The sequence below is a fragment of the Monodelphis domestica genome, chromosome 1 (genome assembly GCF_027887165.1).
Source record: "Monodelphis domestica isolate mMonDom1 chromosome 1, mMonDom1.pri, whole genome shotgun sequence".
Lineage (NCBI taxonomy): Eukaryota > Metazoa > Chordata > Mammalia > Didelphimorphia > Didelphidae > Monodelphis > Monodelphis domestica.
Genome location: NC_077227.1, coordinates 661,367,738 through 661,385,423, shown reverse-complemented (window position 1 = coordinate 661,385,423; position 17,686 = coordinate 661,367,738). Strand labels below are relative to the sequence as shown.

The window sequence follows — 17,686 nt, the reverse complement described above, 5'->3', positions numbered from 1 at the left end:
TCTGTTTTTTGGTAGTTTGAGTTCCTTTAGTATTTTTTATATTTGAATTGTTGTAATATGTAATCATTGTGTATATTATTTTCTTGGTGCTGCTTATTTCATTGTATCAGTTGGCAGTCTTTCTATATTTCTTTGAATTCCTAATATGTCAGTACTTACTGTACTATAACATTCATTACTAAATTAAATGATATTTGTAAAGCACTCTGCACAATGCTTGACAGATAGTAGTTCCTTAATAAAATACCTCCCTTCCCCTTCCCATTATATTTATTACACCATATTGGGGTTTTTATTTTTGTTTATTTGTTTTTAGCTATTCCTACATGCCTGACACATAATAGTTTCTTAATAAAGTACCTCTCTTCCCTTTGTCATTATATTTATTATACCATAGAGGTTTTGTTTATTGGTTTGTTTTGGATTTGTTGTTTATTTTATCTATTTAGCAGACAATTGAGCATCCACTTCTTTTTCAGTTCTACACTAGAACAAAGAGAGCAGCTTTAAATATTTTGGTAGGTCTTATACCCAGTAATGGAATCACTGGGATAAAGAATTAGTTAATCACTTTTTTTTTTGCCTAATTCTAGTTTGACATGTATAATGATTGACCACTTCCTATCATGAAATATCTCAGTGTGCCTGTCTTCCCACAGTCCCTCCAACATTTGTTGCTCCCATCTTTTATCATCTTACCAGCTTTCACAATGGAAAGCAGCATGATAGAGTTGTTTTAATTTTCATTTTTATATCATAATTCATATAATTAACGATTTAGAGCATATTTTGATGTGCTCATGTATAGCTTATTTATTATTTATGTATATTAATGTTAATTTTTCTTTTAAAACTGTTCATTCTCTCTTAAGGATATTTCAGATTTTCCCTATATGTTTTAGTTTATGTTTATATCAAAATTTTATTGATATTTGACTCAAATATTTTTCTACTCTGCCATTTCTCTTTAATTTTTGTCTTCATTGATTTCTGTTATGCAAAGGCTTTTGTTTTGTGTAGTTGATTTTATCTATATGATAACCTTTATCCTTTGGTTAAGAATTCTGGGAAAATATTCAAACTGAGAACAAATTGTGACCTGTGGATAACTAGAGAAAAGTAAATGCATTATTACACCACATGAGCTATGGTTTTGAGTGAATACAGATCCCCAGAATACCTTGTGACTATCATAGACATTCTGGGAGTCTCACATGCAAGCAAGAGATGTTCTATATACAAAATATTGTCTTAGTTCTCACCCACTCATATCCAACCCTTACAAATCCCCAGTGATCTGAACTGAATTTGCTTCAGGTGTTTAAATTCCTAGTTGTGGCCCTATGTAGAGAGATTATGATCCACTTTGGTAGAGAAAGTATTTGAACCAAAAAAAAAAAAATCACAAATCTTTGAAGTATGTCTGTACTCATTTTAGTAGCAGTCATTCCACATTGTTTGATTATATCGCAATTAATTAAAACTCTTTTGTCAAGTCATTTCTTCCCCTCTGGTCTCTAGTCATCCAGATGATAGCTCTTTGGGCCATAAATTTAAGCCTGTTATGGACCTTAGAGACATCTAATCCGACCTCATTCTTTTATAGATGAGGTAACTGAGGACTAAAGATGGTAAGTGACTTGCCCAAGATCACACAAGTGGTATAGAATAGGAAGGATTTGAACTCAGACTCTCTCATTCCAAAGTCTGACATTTCTAATTCAAAGCAAATCGATTTAATGTAGTATAATAAAAAGTCACAATAAGCCATCCCTGACACCACTCTCCAGAAGAAGCTGGGGCACATTCTCCCATAAATGCACACACCATCAGCAAGGAAAATATGCATATGCAGGGGTTGGACATGAGGGTGTCTGTCACTTATAAGGAACACTAATGAACAAAGCACATTGTAAGCTAGCATTTATATAGAACTTTCAGTTTACAAAGTGCTATATAAGGCATTTCCCAAATTCTCTTTGGCTTTGCCTACAACTGAATTTGAATCAGAACAAAAGGTAAGCTAAGGAAGCAAAGTCACTGCTCTTGACCTGCCTAGTTCACATTATGACCTTTATTTTGTGTATCTGTCAAGAGCAAAACCCTTAATGCTATTGTGATTTAGTGGCTGGAGTCCCTGACTTGGGGTCTGAAAGACGTGGAAATGCTGAAATCCTGTCTCAGTCTCTGAAGAAGTCACTTAAAATTTCAAAGCCCCAGAATTCTCATGTCTAAAATGGTAGGCGCTAGACGTATGCTCTCTAAGGTCCTTCCAACTCCAAATCTGAGTGGTTTTCTTTCAGTGCTATAGTATGGCCAACAAAAATTCTTGCTGCCTTCCTACATATAGACCAGATAGCCATCTTTGGAGCATATTGTAAAAAAGGTTTCCTGTGTTGGATCAAGATTTTCCAAATCTAACATTCTAAAATTCTACTACAGAAGTTTACAAATAAGAAAACTTGACCTCTGTTCTTACGTAATCCGTGGCCTGTTAGGGAAACAAAATATAGGTTTGAGGAATAATTAGAGTACAATTCAGACCCAAATCATGTGGTCCAAATTTGAAGTGTTTTAGAGCTTCCAAAAAGGCTGGGAATCCTTTCCAGAGGAAGCAAGACTTGAGCATGGCTGTGATTGATAGGGAGACTTTGGATGGGCAGAGGGACAAGGGGATATAATTTTTGAGAGAGGGAGTAGCATGAGTGAAGACTGGAGAAGGAAGACATTGGAGATATGAGAAGCAATAAGGAAACAACTCTGATTAGACAAGCTGCTCTGTGCAGGAGAATAGTGGGAAAGATTGGTTTGGGACCAGATGATAGTGAATCTTGGAAGCCAAGCAAGAATTTGGAATTGATTCAATGGGCAATAACTTGGAGCCATGGTAGGTTCTTGAACAGAGGAGCAGCATGACAAAAAATATTATTTTAAGGAGATTAGCATTGTAGTACTGTATTTGGATGCATTCTTCAAAGCAAAGAATGCAAAGTAAAGTACAAATGAAGTTAAACAAAATATTAAGAGATTGAGGATTTCCTCAAAAAGTTCCTGGAGTAAATAAGAATTAACTACAAAATGTTTTATTCTTCCTTAATTGTTTCAAAAGAAAGAAAAAGCTTTCTGAAATTCATTTTCTTGCCTTAGTAAGGTCCTTACTGAATAAGAATCTTCCTGAGGCCCAAGGCCATCATCCTCATAGCTCATTTTCAGAGAACACTTTACAATTCATAAAGGATGCAGTGAGGCAGGGATTACAAGTAGTTGTCAGAGGAGCAAACTGAAGCTCAAGGCTGTCAATGGACTTGGCTCAGGTAGTTCCTTGACTAGCAAGTGTCAGAGTCATCATACAACCTGTCAGACACAAGCTGCCTGACTCTGTTTGTGCAGACCTGGATAAGGAAGTAGAGAAGGGGTAGAAACTCATCTGGGGATGAGCTGGACTCAGGATTCTTAAATAATTCCCCACCACCAGTTTGGTTCCTTCTGCCATTTTCCCTCCTTGGGTACCTGGAAATCATCTCTATTTTATTTATCTATTTATATCATCCAAGTACAAAATGCCATTTATTTCAGACCTAAGAAATTTAGTGCCTAAACCATCTCCACTTGCCACAAACAATTTAAAGTAACTCTTCTTTGCTTTCTAGTAAGGAATGTCCCAGATCCTGTATAATTCTCCAAATTTATAGAGCTATTCTTTGGTTGAAGTTCCCTCCAAAAGAGAACCCACAAGGGTGCTGGAGTGTTAGTCCCATTTCTCTTCCTCCTCTCAAAACTTGCATATCTGTTCCTTCAAGATAACTCAAAAACTCCCTTCTATAGAAGACCTTTCCCAGTTTTCTTAGCCTTTAGAGCCTTCCCTTTAAAACAAAACAAAACAAAACAAAAAACAAACAGAAAAAACCTTACCTTCCATTGTGGAAGCAATCCTAAGTATTGGTTCCAAGGCAGAGAAGTGTTAAGGGCTAGGAAACTGAGGTTAGGTGACTTGTCCAAGGTCACACAGTTAAGCTATATCCAAAGCCAATTTTGAACTCAGAACCTCCAGTGTCTAGGCTTGCTTTCTATCTACTGAGTCACTCAAGTTTCCCATAGAGCCTTCCCTTTAAAAGCTTGCCTTCCATTTACTCTATATCTCTTCTATGTACTTACTATTGATATGTTGTCTCCCCTATTGGAATATAGGCTTATTGAGGGCAGAGAGTCTTCTTGCCTTTCTTTGTGCCTACTACATAGAAAGTCCTTAACAAATGCTTGTTGATTTACTGATTATTCTAACTCATAATGGTAGAAAAGGAAGGCCCAGATTTGCAACAAGGCCTTCTCCTATTTTGTCTTTCCAGTACTGAAGCCTCCTCTTTTCTCTGGAATTCTTGGCTCAAACACTCTAGTAGAGAGCCCCTTCTTTGAGGTTCCTGTTAGATAGGGTTCTCATTAGTTAAACTTGGACTTTTTTCTTTTCAGAATATTTTGTAAAGATCTCAGAAGAAAATGAAGCTTAGAAGTGAGGATTGGAGTTTAAAGAAGAAAGGATACAGAAGTTGATTATTCAGATGAATAATAATTTAATTCAACAAGTAATTTATTAAATGAATGCTGTATTACTACTGGCCATGTGCTAAGTACTTTAGGAGATACAATAAATATAGAATTTGGTCTTTCTTGTTCTCAAAGAATATTGAGTCTATTTGAGGAAAAAGTATCAGCACATGATTGGTGATTGCCTTGGCTGGTCCACTCTTTATTTTGTGACTTAACCATCCCTTCCCTGTAGCCCACTCCAACTCCCTTCCTCTCTACTCCCAGATGTCAATGACCTTAGAAAGGATTCTCTATGGCCTTCTCTATGGCCCAACCCACCATACCAGTAAGCAAATTGTTGCTCCCTGGCCACCATTTTCCTATGTGTATTATCTTCTTTTATTAGAACGTAAGCACAGTCTTTGCTTTTGTTTCTGTATACTCAGCACATAGTAAAATGCTTTTTCATTCATCCATTCATTTTTTCATTCATCCTAAAGCCTTAAGTTCTGAATCGAGTTATTAAATTTGCCACTAGAGTTTGGAGAAAGGCTACAGTTGTAAGGAAAGGCTTCATGAAGGAGATGATTGATTTGGGTCTTGAAGGATGAGTGTGATAGCAAGTGCATGAAAGCCACTGCTTCTCCTCACCCTCAGTCTTTTTCTCGCCAGTGTAAAAGGAGACTAGCTAGCTCTGAAGAGGGATTAATCATTCTTTCTGGCCACAGTCTTTAGTTTCTTCAGGTCTACACAGCACCAAAGCTACTGGTTGAACTTCCATCCAGGAAAACCAGTGCTCATTCAGAACTATTCAGACTATATTTCAATCATAAGCTGTCTTTTCTAGAGAGTTATTATCACTTTTAGGGCAAGACATTTCCAAGATTCTCTCTGACTTCACATGCATATGACTTTGAGTCAGAACAAAAAGTAAGCCAAGAAGGCATGGTCATTCTGTTACCTCACCAACAAGAGGTGAGCACAACAGCAAGGATGGGCAAAAATGACTGTTTTCAATAAATTCACTGTCCCTTTTTTTGACCACTGAAGTTGAAGCATTTTCCCTTTTCTTTTGATCTCATTATATCCCCGGTGAGTAGAAAACATGAACAGAAAACCCACTAGCCTTTAAAAGCTTGTGATTGTGATTTAAATATGGGGGAGGGGGTTCTGAACAAAGACTGGGTGGCAAGTCAATCAACCTTAATGAAATGTAGAAGTAAAGAAATTCAAGGTTGCAGGGTTGGGGGAAAGTAAAAGGAGAATTCTGGGTAACTAGAAAAGGCATGATTTTCAAAACATGGACATCCTGTGCATGCAGAGTGATGACTGGTCAATCTCAGTAGGTCTGTTTCATGCTCTGTTTCTCACAATGATCAACGATGTTTGATGAATGGGTTCTCTATCTTAGTGGTTTGTTTATAATCTCTGCTCCCTAAAGAACATTAGAATTATCTTCCCCTTATCCTTGCTTATTAGCCCCAGAATCCTGTCTTTTCCAAGGGAATTAAAAAGACTTTCTGAGACAGTGTGGTCATCCTCCCTGATTCAGCCTCCAAGGTTAGCGACATGTCTCCCCAGGAATCCTTTATGGTCCTTCATCCTATCTACTCTCTAGGAATTTATCTAAATTTTTTTCTAATTTATTTATGTTTCAAACTGGCATTGCCTCTCTAAAAAAGCCTTTCACTTATCCTAAACTTAACCTTTTTTTTAACCCCTCAGAGTAACTTCTAAAGTTACTGAGAGGGGTAAAAAATAGGAGCTCCCATTGTTTTTATTGTCTGTTGATTACTGGAGAGAAAATTGCCTTGGTAGAATAAAATCTGGCCTACAAGACTTACCTCCAACAAGGTATCTTTCATGAATGTCTTAGGATCCAACAAGGAAAGGCAAAAATAAACCATATTCAATAAATATCCTGTCCCAACATAGTCAATCATTCATTAATTAATTACTTTTAGCATTAATTAAATTAGCTAAATACTTTAATTAAAGGCACTGTACTAATGACCAAGGAAGCAAAGAAAGACAAAAACATGGTTCCCTACCTTCAAGAGTTCACATCCAGATTCCTTGTTAGCTTCAACCAGAAATATCTTTGCTAAAAGATCCTTTAGTTATCAGTGTCAAGCCAGTCATAAAACAGGGAAATCAATATGTGCCAGAAATGTTCATTAAGGCCATAGAGGGTGTCCTGTGAGTCCAAATGTAAGAAGAAATCCCCATGGGTAGTTCTTCATATTCTCCTGTTTGCTAATGATGCCATTGTGCTGATTACAATGAACCCCAGCACACTAGAAAGTCTACTTAATGAAATCAATCTATCAATCAGTCAATCAGTCAATCAGCATTTATAAGTAACTACTGTGTGTAAAACAAAGCAATTGGTGCTAGAGATACAAAAACAAAAATGAAATAATTCCTGCTCTCAGAGAATTTAGGCTCATTGAATCTGGCCTCATACACTACCTAGTTGTGTGACCCTGGGCAAGTCACTTAATCCTCATTGCCTAGCCCTTGCTGCTCTTCTGCCTTGAACCAGAAAGTAAAAACTCAAAAAAAATTTTTTTTAATTAAAAATTTTAAAAAATCTTAGGTTCAATCTGTTGTTGGAGAAGTCCAAACATGGAGCATCCCCAAAGTCTGAGTATACTTTTAAGTTTAACAGATGAAAACTGGTGAAAGATTAAAACTGCAATAAGACTTTGGTAGGAAGGAATGAAAATGCTTTTTAAGGGCTTTAAAAATTGGCTAAGGTAGAGGGAGAAATGAAGCCATTCTGAGTTTAGTGAACAGAATAGGTATAGGTGGGAAAGTGTGCTAGTAACAGTTCCCAAATTCATGACATTTCCCTTTGTGCATTCTTCAATTCCAAAAACAAAGCCTAAGTTCATTGTCGTGCTTAACAATTTGACAGTAGGTGTTTCCATTTTTACGTGTTGATGAAACTTGGCTCTTGAACCTCAGATGAATGAGTTGTGAAATTCTAGTGTACTTCTGGATATTAAAGCATGGTTTCCTTTCCTAATGGCCTATAACCAAGGCATAACCTGTTTGACTAAACAGTGAGTGCAAACAGAACATTACTAAACGTTTGCTAATGTTCTTCCCACTCAACCTCTATTAACAGCCAGTTTTGTAGGCATCCAGAAATGACAAAGGCCTGGGAATGGAAAGTGAAGATACGAAGTTTGTAGAGAAGGCTAGTCTATGGATATAAAAAAAAAGTAAATGGGTTTGTCTTTGGCAACCTTCCACTTCTGTTTCTGCATTCCTTCCTACCTTCTTCTTCCTGCCACCTAATTAACTCTGGACCCTCTGGGTGCCCATTTCCTTATTCATTCACTTAGACACAGAGGAAAAAGCAATGAACTTGAAATCATGAAATGTTAAGTTCAAAGTCATACTTAGACCTGTGCTGTATGAGCCTAAGCAAATCACTTAACCACCACCTGCTTCATTTTCCTCATCTGTAAAATGGGAATAGCAATAGCACTTTCCTTCCAGGGTTATGGTAAGGATAAAATGGGCTACATAAAGTGTTCTGCAAACTTTAAAACACCATATGAATACTAGCTATTATGATTATTATTATCATTTAGCCAATATTAATCACTAGTTAATCAATTAATCAACATTAATAAAGTATGTAAAGTATTATGCTAATAAGTAGTGAGAATACAATGATTTTTCAAAATGATAACTTCCTGCTATCAAAGAATTTATATCCTACCATTAGGAAGATGGCACACTCAGAGATAATTATGAAGTAGACAGTCATGAGAGCAAAGAGGAGACCTAGAATGGTTTTGAAAAAGTAGAGGATGCTTTCACTTACTTGTCAATACTGCCTTGTGTTTTGAGCTCTCTTTTCATTTATATGTGCTATATTTCCATAAAAAGGCTTTGCTTTCTGAGGGTAGGGTTTATGAATAATGCCTCTGTGAAACTCCTATACTACCTAGAATCAGGGAGTCAGCATTAGAGAAAATGGAAACGATCATCTTTCTGGGTCCTCTCCTTTTCTACTTCCCCGCTCTCCCTTATAACACAGTTACTTGTTTACATGTCTTCTGTATAGTGCCCATCTAGTACAGACCCAAATTACCCCAAAACTTATGGTCCTGAAACCAAAGGGTATTATTCTTTGCAGATGCAGTGCTCATACTTCACCCGCCTTAGACTGAGAAGGCACATCTTGTTAAAGATCCTCAGAGATTCCCCACCTTTTTCTCTATCACTTAGCCCCAAATGTATACTAGAGTAGGCATGTTATTTGTTATATATAGTGGAAAGCCTTCGTGCAATTATTTATGTCCTTTTCCTCTTATTCTTAGAGATGGAGAAGAACTAGTAATAAATATTAGCTTTTAACACACATACACAATAACACACTCTTTGGGTTTTAAGAATTAAAATGTTCCCTCTTCATAGCAGTTCCATAAGGCAAGTAGTACAAGTATGACTATCTCCATGGTACAGGTAAGGAAACTGAATCTTTGAAGAGGAGTCATTTGCCCAAAATCTTATGGTTAGTAAGTATCTTAGGTGGGAATTGAACTATGTCTTTCTATTTGAGGTCCTGAGGTCTTGCCACTGCCAAATGACTGCTTAGCATCTGATATGATAGTCCTTCTTATATTTCTTATATTTTTGCCTCCAGAAATTTCTATTTTTAAAGCTAAAATACAGCCTTTTCTCATACATTTGTTTGGGGCATAGTGGATAGAGACAGGAGTCAGGAAGACCTGAGTTCACATTTGGCCTCAGACACTTACTAGCTGTATAACCCTATGGCAAATCACTTAGCCCTATTTGCCTCTGTTTCCCCATCTACAGAAATTAGCTAAAAAAAGAGTATATCAAACCACTCTAGTATTTTTGCCAGAAAACTCCAAATAGGGTCATAAAGAGTAGGACATGACTGAGATAACTGAATGACAGTAATGCATATTTACCAGACATTTACTTGCCTTTTTTTCTTGTCTGACTACTCTTTCAACTGACTAGTCCTTAAAAGCTAGGAAAATAATTTCATCTACTCCATGTTATCTCCCCAAGGCTACTTACTTTGTCTTTTGTTTTAAAAAAAAATGTATGTCCATTTTTTTGAACAAGCTCCTGGCCAGCTTGCTTTCTTTCTGACTCATAGATCTTTCTTTCTTTTTTTTCTTTCTCTGTAGTAATTGCATAGCATTGCATAGCCCTTCCCCTCCTTGTGTTGGTATGAAATCTTGCCTTGAACTTGTGGCTGAATTTAGCATGGTCACTTTCTGATTTATTCCCTGGCATTCCAAAGGGAATTCTGATCTATCTACATCCAATCCAAACCACTGATCTTTGTACACCACCAGTTGATGAAAGTACTATGTGCTAGATACCATAAAAATATACTATTTAGCCTGGATTATAATTCTTTGCCCTAGCATCCAAAGTCCCCCACATTCTGGCCTCAACTTCTTCATTCATGCATGTATATAAGCATTACAAGCATTCATTCATTCATTCAGAAGGTAAGTTCTCATTATGGGCAGAGTGCTGAGTTTAAAAAAAGAGATGATACAAAGACCTCATGAAGCTTACAACCTACCTTTCTAAACTCCCACAGACCTATCCCCTCCACCTTTTGGTCCATCTAGATTGGTCTCCTCATTGTCTCCAGCAACCAACCTTAACATCCCTTCCTATGTTTTGTGGTCTTTTGTCCCCCTAGAATGTCATTGTATCCTCTAAAAAACAGCTCATAATAAGGAAAAAGCCTTGTATAAAAATATTCATAGCTCTGCTCTTTGTGGTGACAAAAAAATTGGGAAATGAGTGGGTGTCTATCAATTGGGTAATGGCTGAATAAATTGTGGTATATGATAGTGATGGTGTTATTATTGAGCTGAAAGGAATAATGAACTGGAGGAATTCCATGTGAACTGGAATGACCTTCAGGAATTGATACAGAGTGAAAGAAGCAGAACCAAGAGAACAATGAATACAGAAACTGATACACTGTGGCACAATCAAAAGAAATAGCTCAAGTCCCACCGTTATAGAAGGGACCTGGAGTCAACTCAGGAATGCCAATTGTTTAATTTATATCTTGGAAAGTAGCAAATGCTACAAATAGGGGCTTATTTGTTTTTTTTTTTAGTTTTGTGGCTGGTCTAGACTTAAGATAGGGATGGGAAAATGTTAAGAATGTGGTTAAAGGAATGAGTTTGTCCTCAGTGTGTGTATTATATGTACATACACATATGTGTGTATGTATATATATATATATATAAATATTTTAAAATACATACACATTTATCAGTCTCTGTGTACATTCACACACTTACATAATTATTTTTGGGTAATCAGTTGTTAAAATTACCAGTATCCTCTTTGCACCTTCCTCAGGAGACCTTCCCTGCCCTATTTAGCCCACGGTGACTTATCTCATCTCAGAATTCTTATGTTTTGTACTTAACAAGGATACTACTCACCTAGTAATTGGTACCTTTTCTTTCCCAACTGAACCTGTGATTCCATTTTTATGGGGAGCCAGGAAACTGCCTCAGGCCAAAATAACAGTACCCTCTATGTTGGGATGTTAGAAAATAACCTCCTACCCTGAAAGGTTAAAGGTATTTAACCTGGATCACAGACCCAGTGTGTATCTGAGGCAGAACTTGAATCCAGGTCTTACCAACTCTGAGGGCAGCTCACTGACCACTATGTGATGCTGCATCTCATTACCTTCTTGGTAATACTGCCTTATTCTCTGAGACCTCTTTTCGTATATATCTATAGTATCCCTTAAAAAAAAAAACACACACACTTTACTTTCTGTTTTAGAATCTATATTAAGTATCAGTTCCAAGGCAGAAAAGAGATGAAGGCTAGGTAAATGGGGTTAAGTGACTTACCCAGGGTCACATAGCTAGAAAGTATCTGAGACCAGATTTGAACCTGGACCTTCTTCTTCAGTCCTGGCTCTCTATCCACTCAGCCACTCTAACTGGCCCCATTCACTGTATTTTCAATAAGTAAGCTTAACTCTCTGAGGGAAGCAAAGCCCATGAATTCTTTGACATGTCTTCTTTAGCCAGGAAATTAGAGAATGCTAGGAAATTTGGACTCCATTTATCTGGGACCTCTTCTTTTCTAACTCATCCTACTCTCCCTTGTATCATAGTTATCTATTTATATGTTTCTTCCCCTGTTTGATGATAATTTCTTTGACAAAAAGTCTAGATCACATATATCTTTCTATGTCTGTATGCTTTGCACACAGTAGGTACTTAAGAAATAATTTTTGACTCATTGGAGTTTATTGCCCTCAGTTCATAGTTGAGGAAACAAGGGACAAAGAAATATGAAATAATTTGCCCAAAGTCACACAGCTATTTAGTGGCAGAGCCAGGTTAACCCAACTGTCACGATTCTCTGTCCAATACATCAGATATCTTATTTGCCTGGTCTCCCAGGCTAGCAGTGATCCTACAGAACTCTTCCTTTACCCCCCCCCCCCAACCAGGCAATGCAATATCCTTCTAACAAATATGTGATGTCTCCACTACATGATTATCCCAGTCTCATCCATTCCCCACTGTCTGATGAGAATGCTCTATTGGACCCTTATCCGAATCCTTACCTGGGGCTCACCTGAGGCAGAAAGGGTCTTTAGACCCATAGCCAAGGGCAGTAACTTTATCCATTTGTGCAATGGAAGCTGGGAAGAGGCAGGTCTCCCTCATGGTCAGAAGAGGCAGGAGAGCAGAACATTTCAAAGGAATGAGAGATATGATTCCTGAATAGCTAGAATGTTTGACCTGATCATGTGCCTATCCTTCCCACATTTCAAAGAATGTATAATGTGCTATAGTCCCATTTATCTACTTTTCCATTATTCCTAGTCACTCCTTCCCCTTCCATCTTCTCAACCAGAAACAGATCCAAGTATTTCTTAAAGCCACCCTTCCCATTCACCCCAACTGCTTTCCCTTGTCCCTAGTGCCATCTAAGTGCTATGTCTGGAATGGAGAAGACTCAAGTTAAAAAATGGGCTCAGACAAACAAGTCACTTAATCTCTGCCTCAGTTTCATCAACTGTAAAATGGGAGTAGCATAGGACAGGATAGGAAGGATAAGTGGGACAATATTTGTGAAGGGTTTTGTGAGCCAGGCATCACAGAAAGGGTAGTTGTTATTTTTATTATTATGAATTACCTGAGTAAAGTAGCCTCCAGGGTTGATTACTACTAACTTATGTCCTGCTGTTTGAGCAATTACATCCACTCCTTAGGCAGGAAGGCCAACCCAATCTCAACTTCTCTCCTTTTTTTTTCTCTGCAGAAAACCAAAAGAGATGTCAATAACTTTGATCAAGACTTTACCCGGGAAGAACCAGTCCTCACACTAGTTGATGAAGCAATTGTTAAACAGATCAATCAAGAGGAATTCAAGGGATTCTCCTATTTTGGAGATGAGCTGCTCCCTTAAGAAGCTGTCCCAGTATACATGATTCAGGAGACTGCAGGAAGGATTTCCACAAAAGGCAAATTTCCTGAGATTCAGTAAATTCATGAACTACTTCTGCCAAGAGCCCACATCCCCACTTACAACTCTATTTATTGTATTCCCACTCCCATCTCCCTCAGGTTCAACCTAGCCCAGCCTGGCCCATCTTCTACCTTGTGACCCAAAGGCACTTTTAGGTTCTGTCTCTCCAAGGAACACAAAATCACTTTGTCTTAGAAATTGTAGATGTAACACACTGCCATATTTTTTACCATTTGCAAGCCTGGTTTCACTTCTAGAGATCACTTGTCAAGGATGCAAATTCCGTGCTTTTTACTGACCAGGAAAGAGGGAGGAGGAGAAAGAGGAGGCAGAGAAGAAGAAGAAGATGATGATGACAAGAAGAAGAAAAGAAGAAAAAAGTTCATTATATTTTTGGCAATGGAAAAATGGCAAATCTCACTTCTTGTAACCTTGTATCTCCAGAAAGGAATCATGTTAATTTTTTTAATGTTAATTTGATTTCTCATTAAAATGAATTTGGAATTAGTTGAACATTTGAAAAAAAATCAAAATGGCTAAAGATAGGAAACTCTTAAGAAGCTATTAAAGGGCTAAAATGTAAGGAGAATCAAATTATCCAAAGTCAACACAAAACATTCTAGCTTTAGTAGAGAGGGGTCTTCATAGGGGTTTTCATGTGTTTTCAGACAGATGAACATGCAGCCCTTCATCCAGCTACCCAGATTCTGCCTAAACACATGTGCCATTGGAGCGAGAGTCAAAAACATTAGTGATCTAGGGGAACCTCAGTTCCAAAATGCTATTCCTGGTTTTTGGTCCTCACGACCCTCCATCAACTATTTATATTTATTTTTCACTGCAGTGTGTTACCTTTGCACACTTTTATAAAATCGTAGTACTACTATGTTGTGTCGTGTGTGTGTATGTGTGTGTTTTTAATTAACTATATAAAACTGAATCTTAAACCTCTGCTTTGGGAAGAAGCAGGAGAAAGCAAAACATGGCGGAAGGTCAAGATATGTGAACTGTGACCATGTGGCGGAGTGCAAGCATATGGCGGCATGAAGTGGTAACTCATGGGAAAGCCGCTAAATGAATGTGAAGTTACCTCCTGTAGATACACTAACAGTGTTATGGACTTTGATTTCCAGGTATTCATCCCCTGTGATTTTGTGTACTTAGAGCGCAGAGGTCATTTGATTATCTATTTTACTGATTCCATTGTGCAGCAGACAGAATCCATGCTCAGAATTAGACGTGGATTCCCCAGCTGCCCCTGCCCCCCCCCCCCGTATACCTATACATATATATAAAAAATATATATATAAAAGTATATATATATACATATATATATACTTGTGAGTGGCAAAGTAGCCCCAATAAAGCTTTTTGCCTTTTGTACAGGTGAGATTTTTGTACATAGTGTTTGCTGCAAGGCCTGTGGAATTAATTCATTGAATATAGAGGTATCAACTGCTGCATGTCCAGGCATATTATAAAACTTTAGTCTATGAAAGAATAATTATAATGTCCAGGTGCAATACTCTATATGTGTATTGGTTCAAGTTACTGCCGGAAAGATGGGGATGTGTTTTTCATTTCATTCGTTTTATTTGAAGAGATGTAAACATATATTAAGCTATGCTCGAGCTCCTGTATAGTTTTCTTAAACTCTGCTAGATCATGACCGTGATAGGAAAGGGAGAGGCATGCACCGGGGTGGGTGATGGCGGCAGCAGAGACGAAGCCCACGGCTCCCAAGAGACATTGTCTGCCTGGGTGTCCATGATCGAGTTTGTGTCCTTTTCACATCCGGCTGGTCACAGCTTTTGTGACTATTGATAATGTTCGGTTTGAATTTGTTCTTTTAAAAACTCAGGTGTAATTATTATATATTCTTATGGTGATTTCAAATATTAAATATTATGCTATTATCAGTCTATGTATCTGTTGGCATACAGGTGAAGTAATGGAGCAAACATTAGGCTAATTTAATTTATCTTCAATGACTTTATATCCTAGGGAAAGACTATCTTCTGGCGTTGAGTACAAGCACAGAAACATCTTAATGGTTGCATCATCTCATTTTTCGGACAACATGATAATACTGCCCATAAATTTTCATGTGTCACTACTGCTCTCTTTATTTTTCTTTCCCCACCACATCTAGGTTGGGACATCTACCCAAGAACTGGCCGCCATGTTGAGTGGCCTTGTCCCAGGGGACTAAATAGCTAGGAAGATGCCATTTATTTATAGTCTTCTTCTATTGATAAAATAGCTACAAGGCCTTCCTCCCATATGATTAGAAGTTCTTTTGGGGTGCAGAGGAGAAAGAGTCTACAAAATCCACCCCCATCCCCCCAGCCTCCAATGGACCCTCTCTGCCTTGCAGGGAATTCAGTCCTCATAAACCTTGTGTATACACAAAGCCTCAGACTCTATCTGAGTATTCCACAGCAGAGTTTTCATCCCAACAGTCAATAAATTAATCTCTATTGGATTTCCATTAGCAAGTTTGTCTATTACCTTGAGTGTTTATTATTTTTACTCTTGAAAGAGAGATTTCCTTAAAACGGACACACTGTTACATTTCTGCCTACTCTTTTTCCTATTTTCTAGTGACTATGGGTCACATACACTCTCTCTCTTTCTCTCTTTCATCTCATCTCTCTCTTTTTCCAAGGGAAAACACACACACACACACACACACACACACACACACACACACACACAACCCCACCACCAGAGTTCAGCATGCCTCCAGATAAGAATAGCTGTCTGTCCTCTTACATGCTTTCAATATGGACTTTAAGTGGAAATAATATTTTCCCCAAAGGTAAAAAAAAATCTCTCTCTCTCTGTCTCTCTCTCTCTCTCTCTCTCTCTCTCTCTCAAAAAGGCTCAGAAATTACCTCTTTTTAAATTATGTGCAAAATAGTTCCAGCTAATAGAAAATGTATTCAGTTTTAGGGACTTTTTTTTTTGTATTGTGATGCTTTATTTGTACAGGATTTTCTCTTTTGTGGATGTAATTTGAATTTCTTGCCATTCATTAGTGTTATTTTCATTGTAAACATGACTGTGCCAAATGTACTGTATTCAAAAGGATGTGAATGTGTATGTTTCAGAACCTAATAAATACAACTGATGTTCAATCTTATCACGTAAAGTCTGAGTGAATATGTTTATTCTCTCCCCAAAACCTTCCTAGCTCTCCTCAAAGAAGAAATTATTTTCTGGCATGAATTATTTGACTCCATCTCACTTTCTGAATAGGCTTTTTTGCATTGAGTATTTTCATGAAAAAATAATCCAATTTGCATGACCTCCTTACTATCTGTGATCCCTGATCACAAGAAATTAAACTGAGTCTATACTAGTTTAACATGACTATCTGATGATTCTGTTGGGCAGGAAGCCTAGTTCTATGCTGCATTCCCCTGGAACAGAGGTTCTTAACTTTTTGTGTTTGTTATGGATCCTATGGTAAAGCCTTATGGACTCCCCAGAATAACATTTAGAAACATACACTAACATTTATAGAATTAAAATTTTGTTGGATCAGTGAGTTGTTTTTTAGGCATGTCCAAATCTTTGAGACCCCATTTAGAGTTTTCTTTGCAAAGATACTGGAGCAGTTTGCCATTTCCTCCTCCAGATTATTCTTACAGATGAGGAAACTGAGGCACAAAGGGTTAAAGGACTTGCCCAGGGTCACAGAGTTAGGGAATGTCTAAAGCCATATTTTAATTCAGAAAGATGTCTTCCTGACTTCAGGCCTGGTTCTCTATCCACTGTACAATCTAACTGCCATAAGATTAAAAAAAAAAAAGCCAATTATAGTGAAACACAGTAATCAAAATATTTTTTTTTTAAGTTTGCACACTCCAGGTTAAGGATCTCTAGTCTAGAAGCTACAAGAGAGAACCAATTTCTATACGGTACTTTAAAGTTTCTGAACCACTTTCCATGCAAATATTATTTCCAATTTATAAATGGGAAAACAGGGTAAAAAAAAAAGATGACTTGTCCATAATCACATGGTTAAGAAGTGTCAAAGGTGGAATTTGAAGTTGGGTCCTCCTAACTCTATGTCAAGCCTTCTCTCCACTACATCACATTATATTCTAACATGATAAGGACCTGTGAGATCAGAGATACCTACTTCTAGAGGATTTTGCTCCCTTCATTTTTAACATGCATTCTAGGTCTGCCATCTTGTTATCAGCTAATCCAGATGATGTGATCCAATCTGAAGAGAACTTGAGGTGAAGGGCCATAACTTATTCTCCTTTTGGAACCTCCATAGCACTTAACACCTTGCATAGCACCCAGTGGCTGCTCAATAAATATCTGTTGATAGTGATAATGACAAGGATAACCATCATTGATGAGATCTAATTAGGGATCGGCTGGTGAAAAACAACCAGCTCTCCAAAGAAAGAAATTCATAGCTAACATACTTTTAAGTAAAATCAGCACTGTTAACATTTTATCCCTCACTTTCTGAAGTCTAAACAATCAAAAATGAGTCATGCCCTGACTTTATAGCATTTGCTCATTTCTGAGGTATAAATATTCCTACTGAAAATTTAACAACCAGCTCTCAAGATCTGGCAAGAGTTGACTCTAACATACC

At 37.5% G+C, this 17,686-nt stretch overlaps 1 protein-coding gene across 1 annotated transcript in view; it reads left to right on the top strand.

Annotated features, from left to right (window-relative positions):
- The window catches only part of PRKCE (protein kinase C epsilon), a 693,187-nt gene extending 676,980 nt beyond the window's left edge, over positions 1-16,207 (top strand). The window contains 1 exon segment of the mRNA XM_016423091.2: positions 12,856-16,207. Coding sequence (XP_016278577.1) covers positions 12,856-13,002 — 147 coding nt within the window. The 3' untranslated portion in view covers positions 13,003-16,207.
- Positions 16,208-17,686: the final 1,479 nt, after the last annotated feature.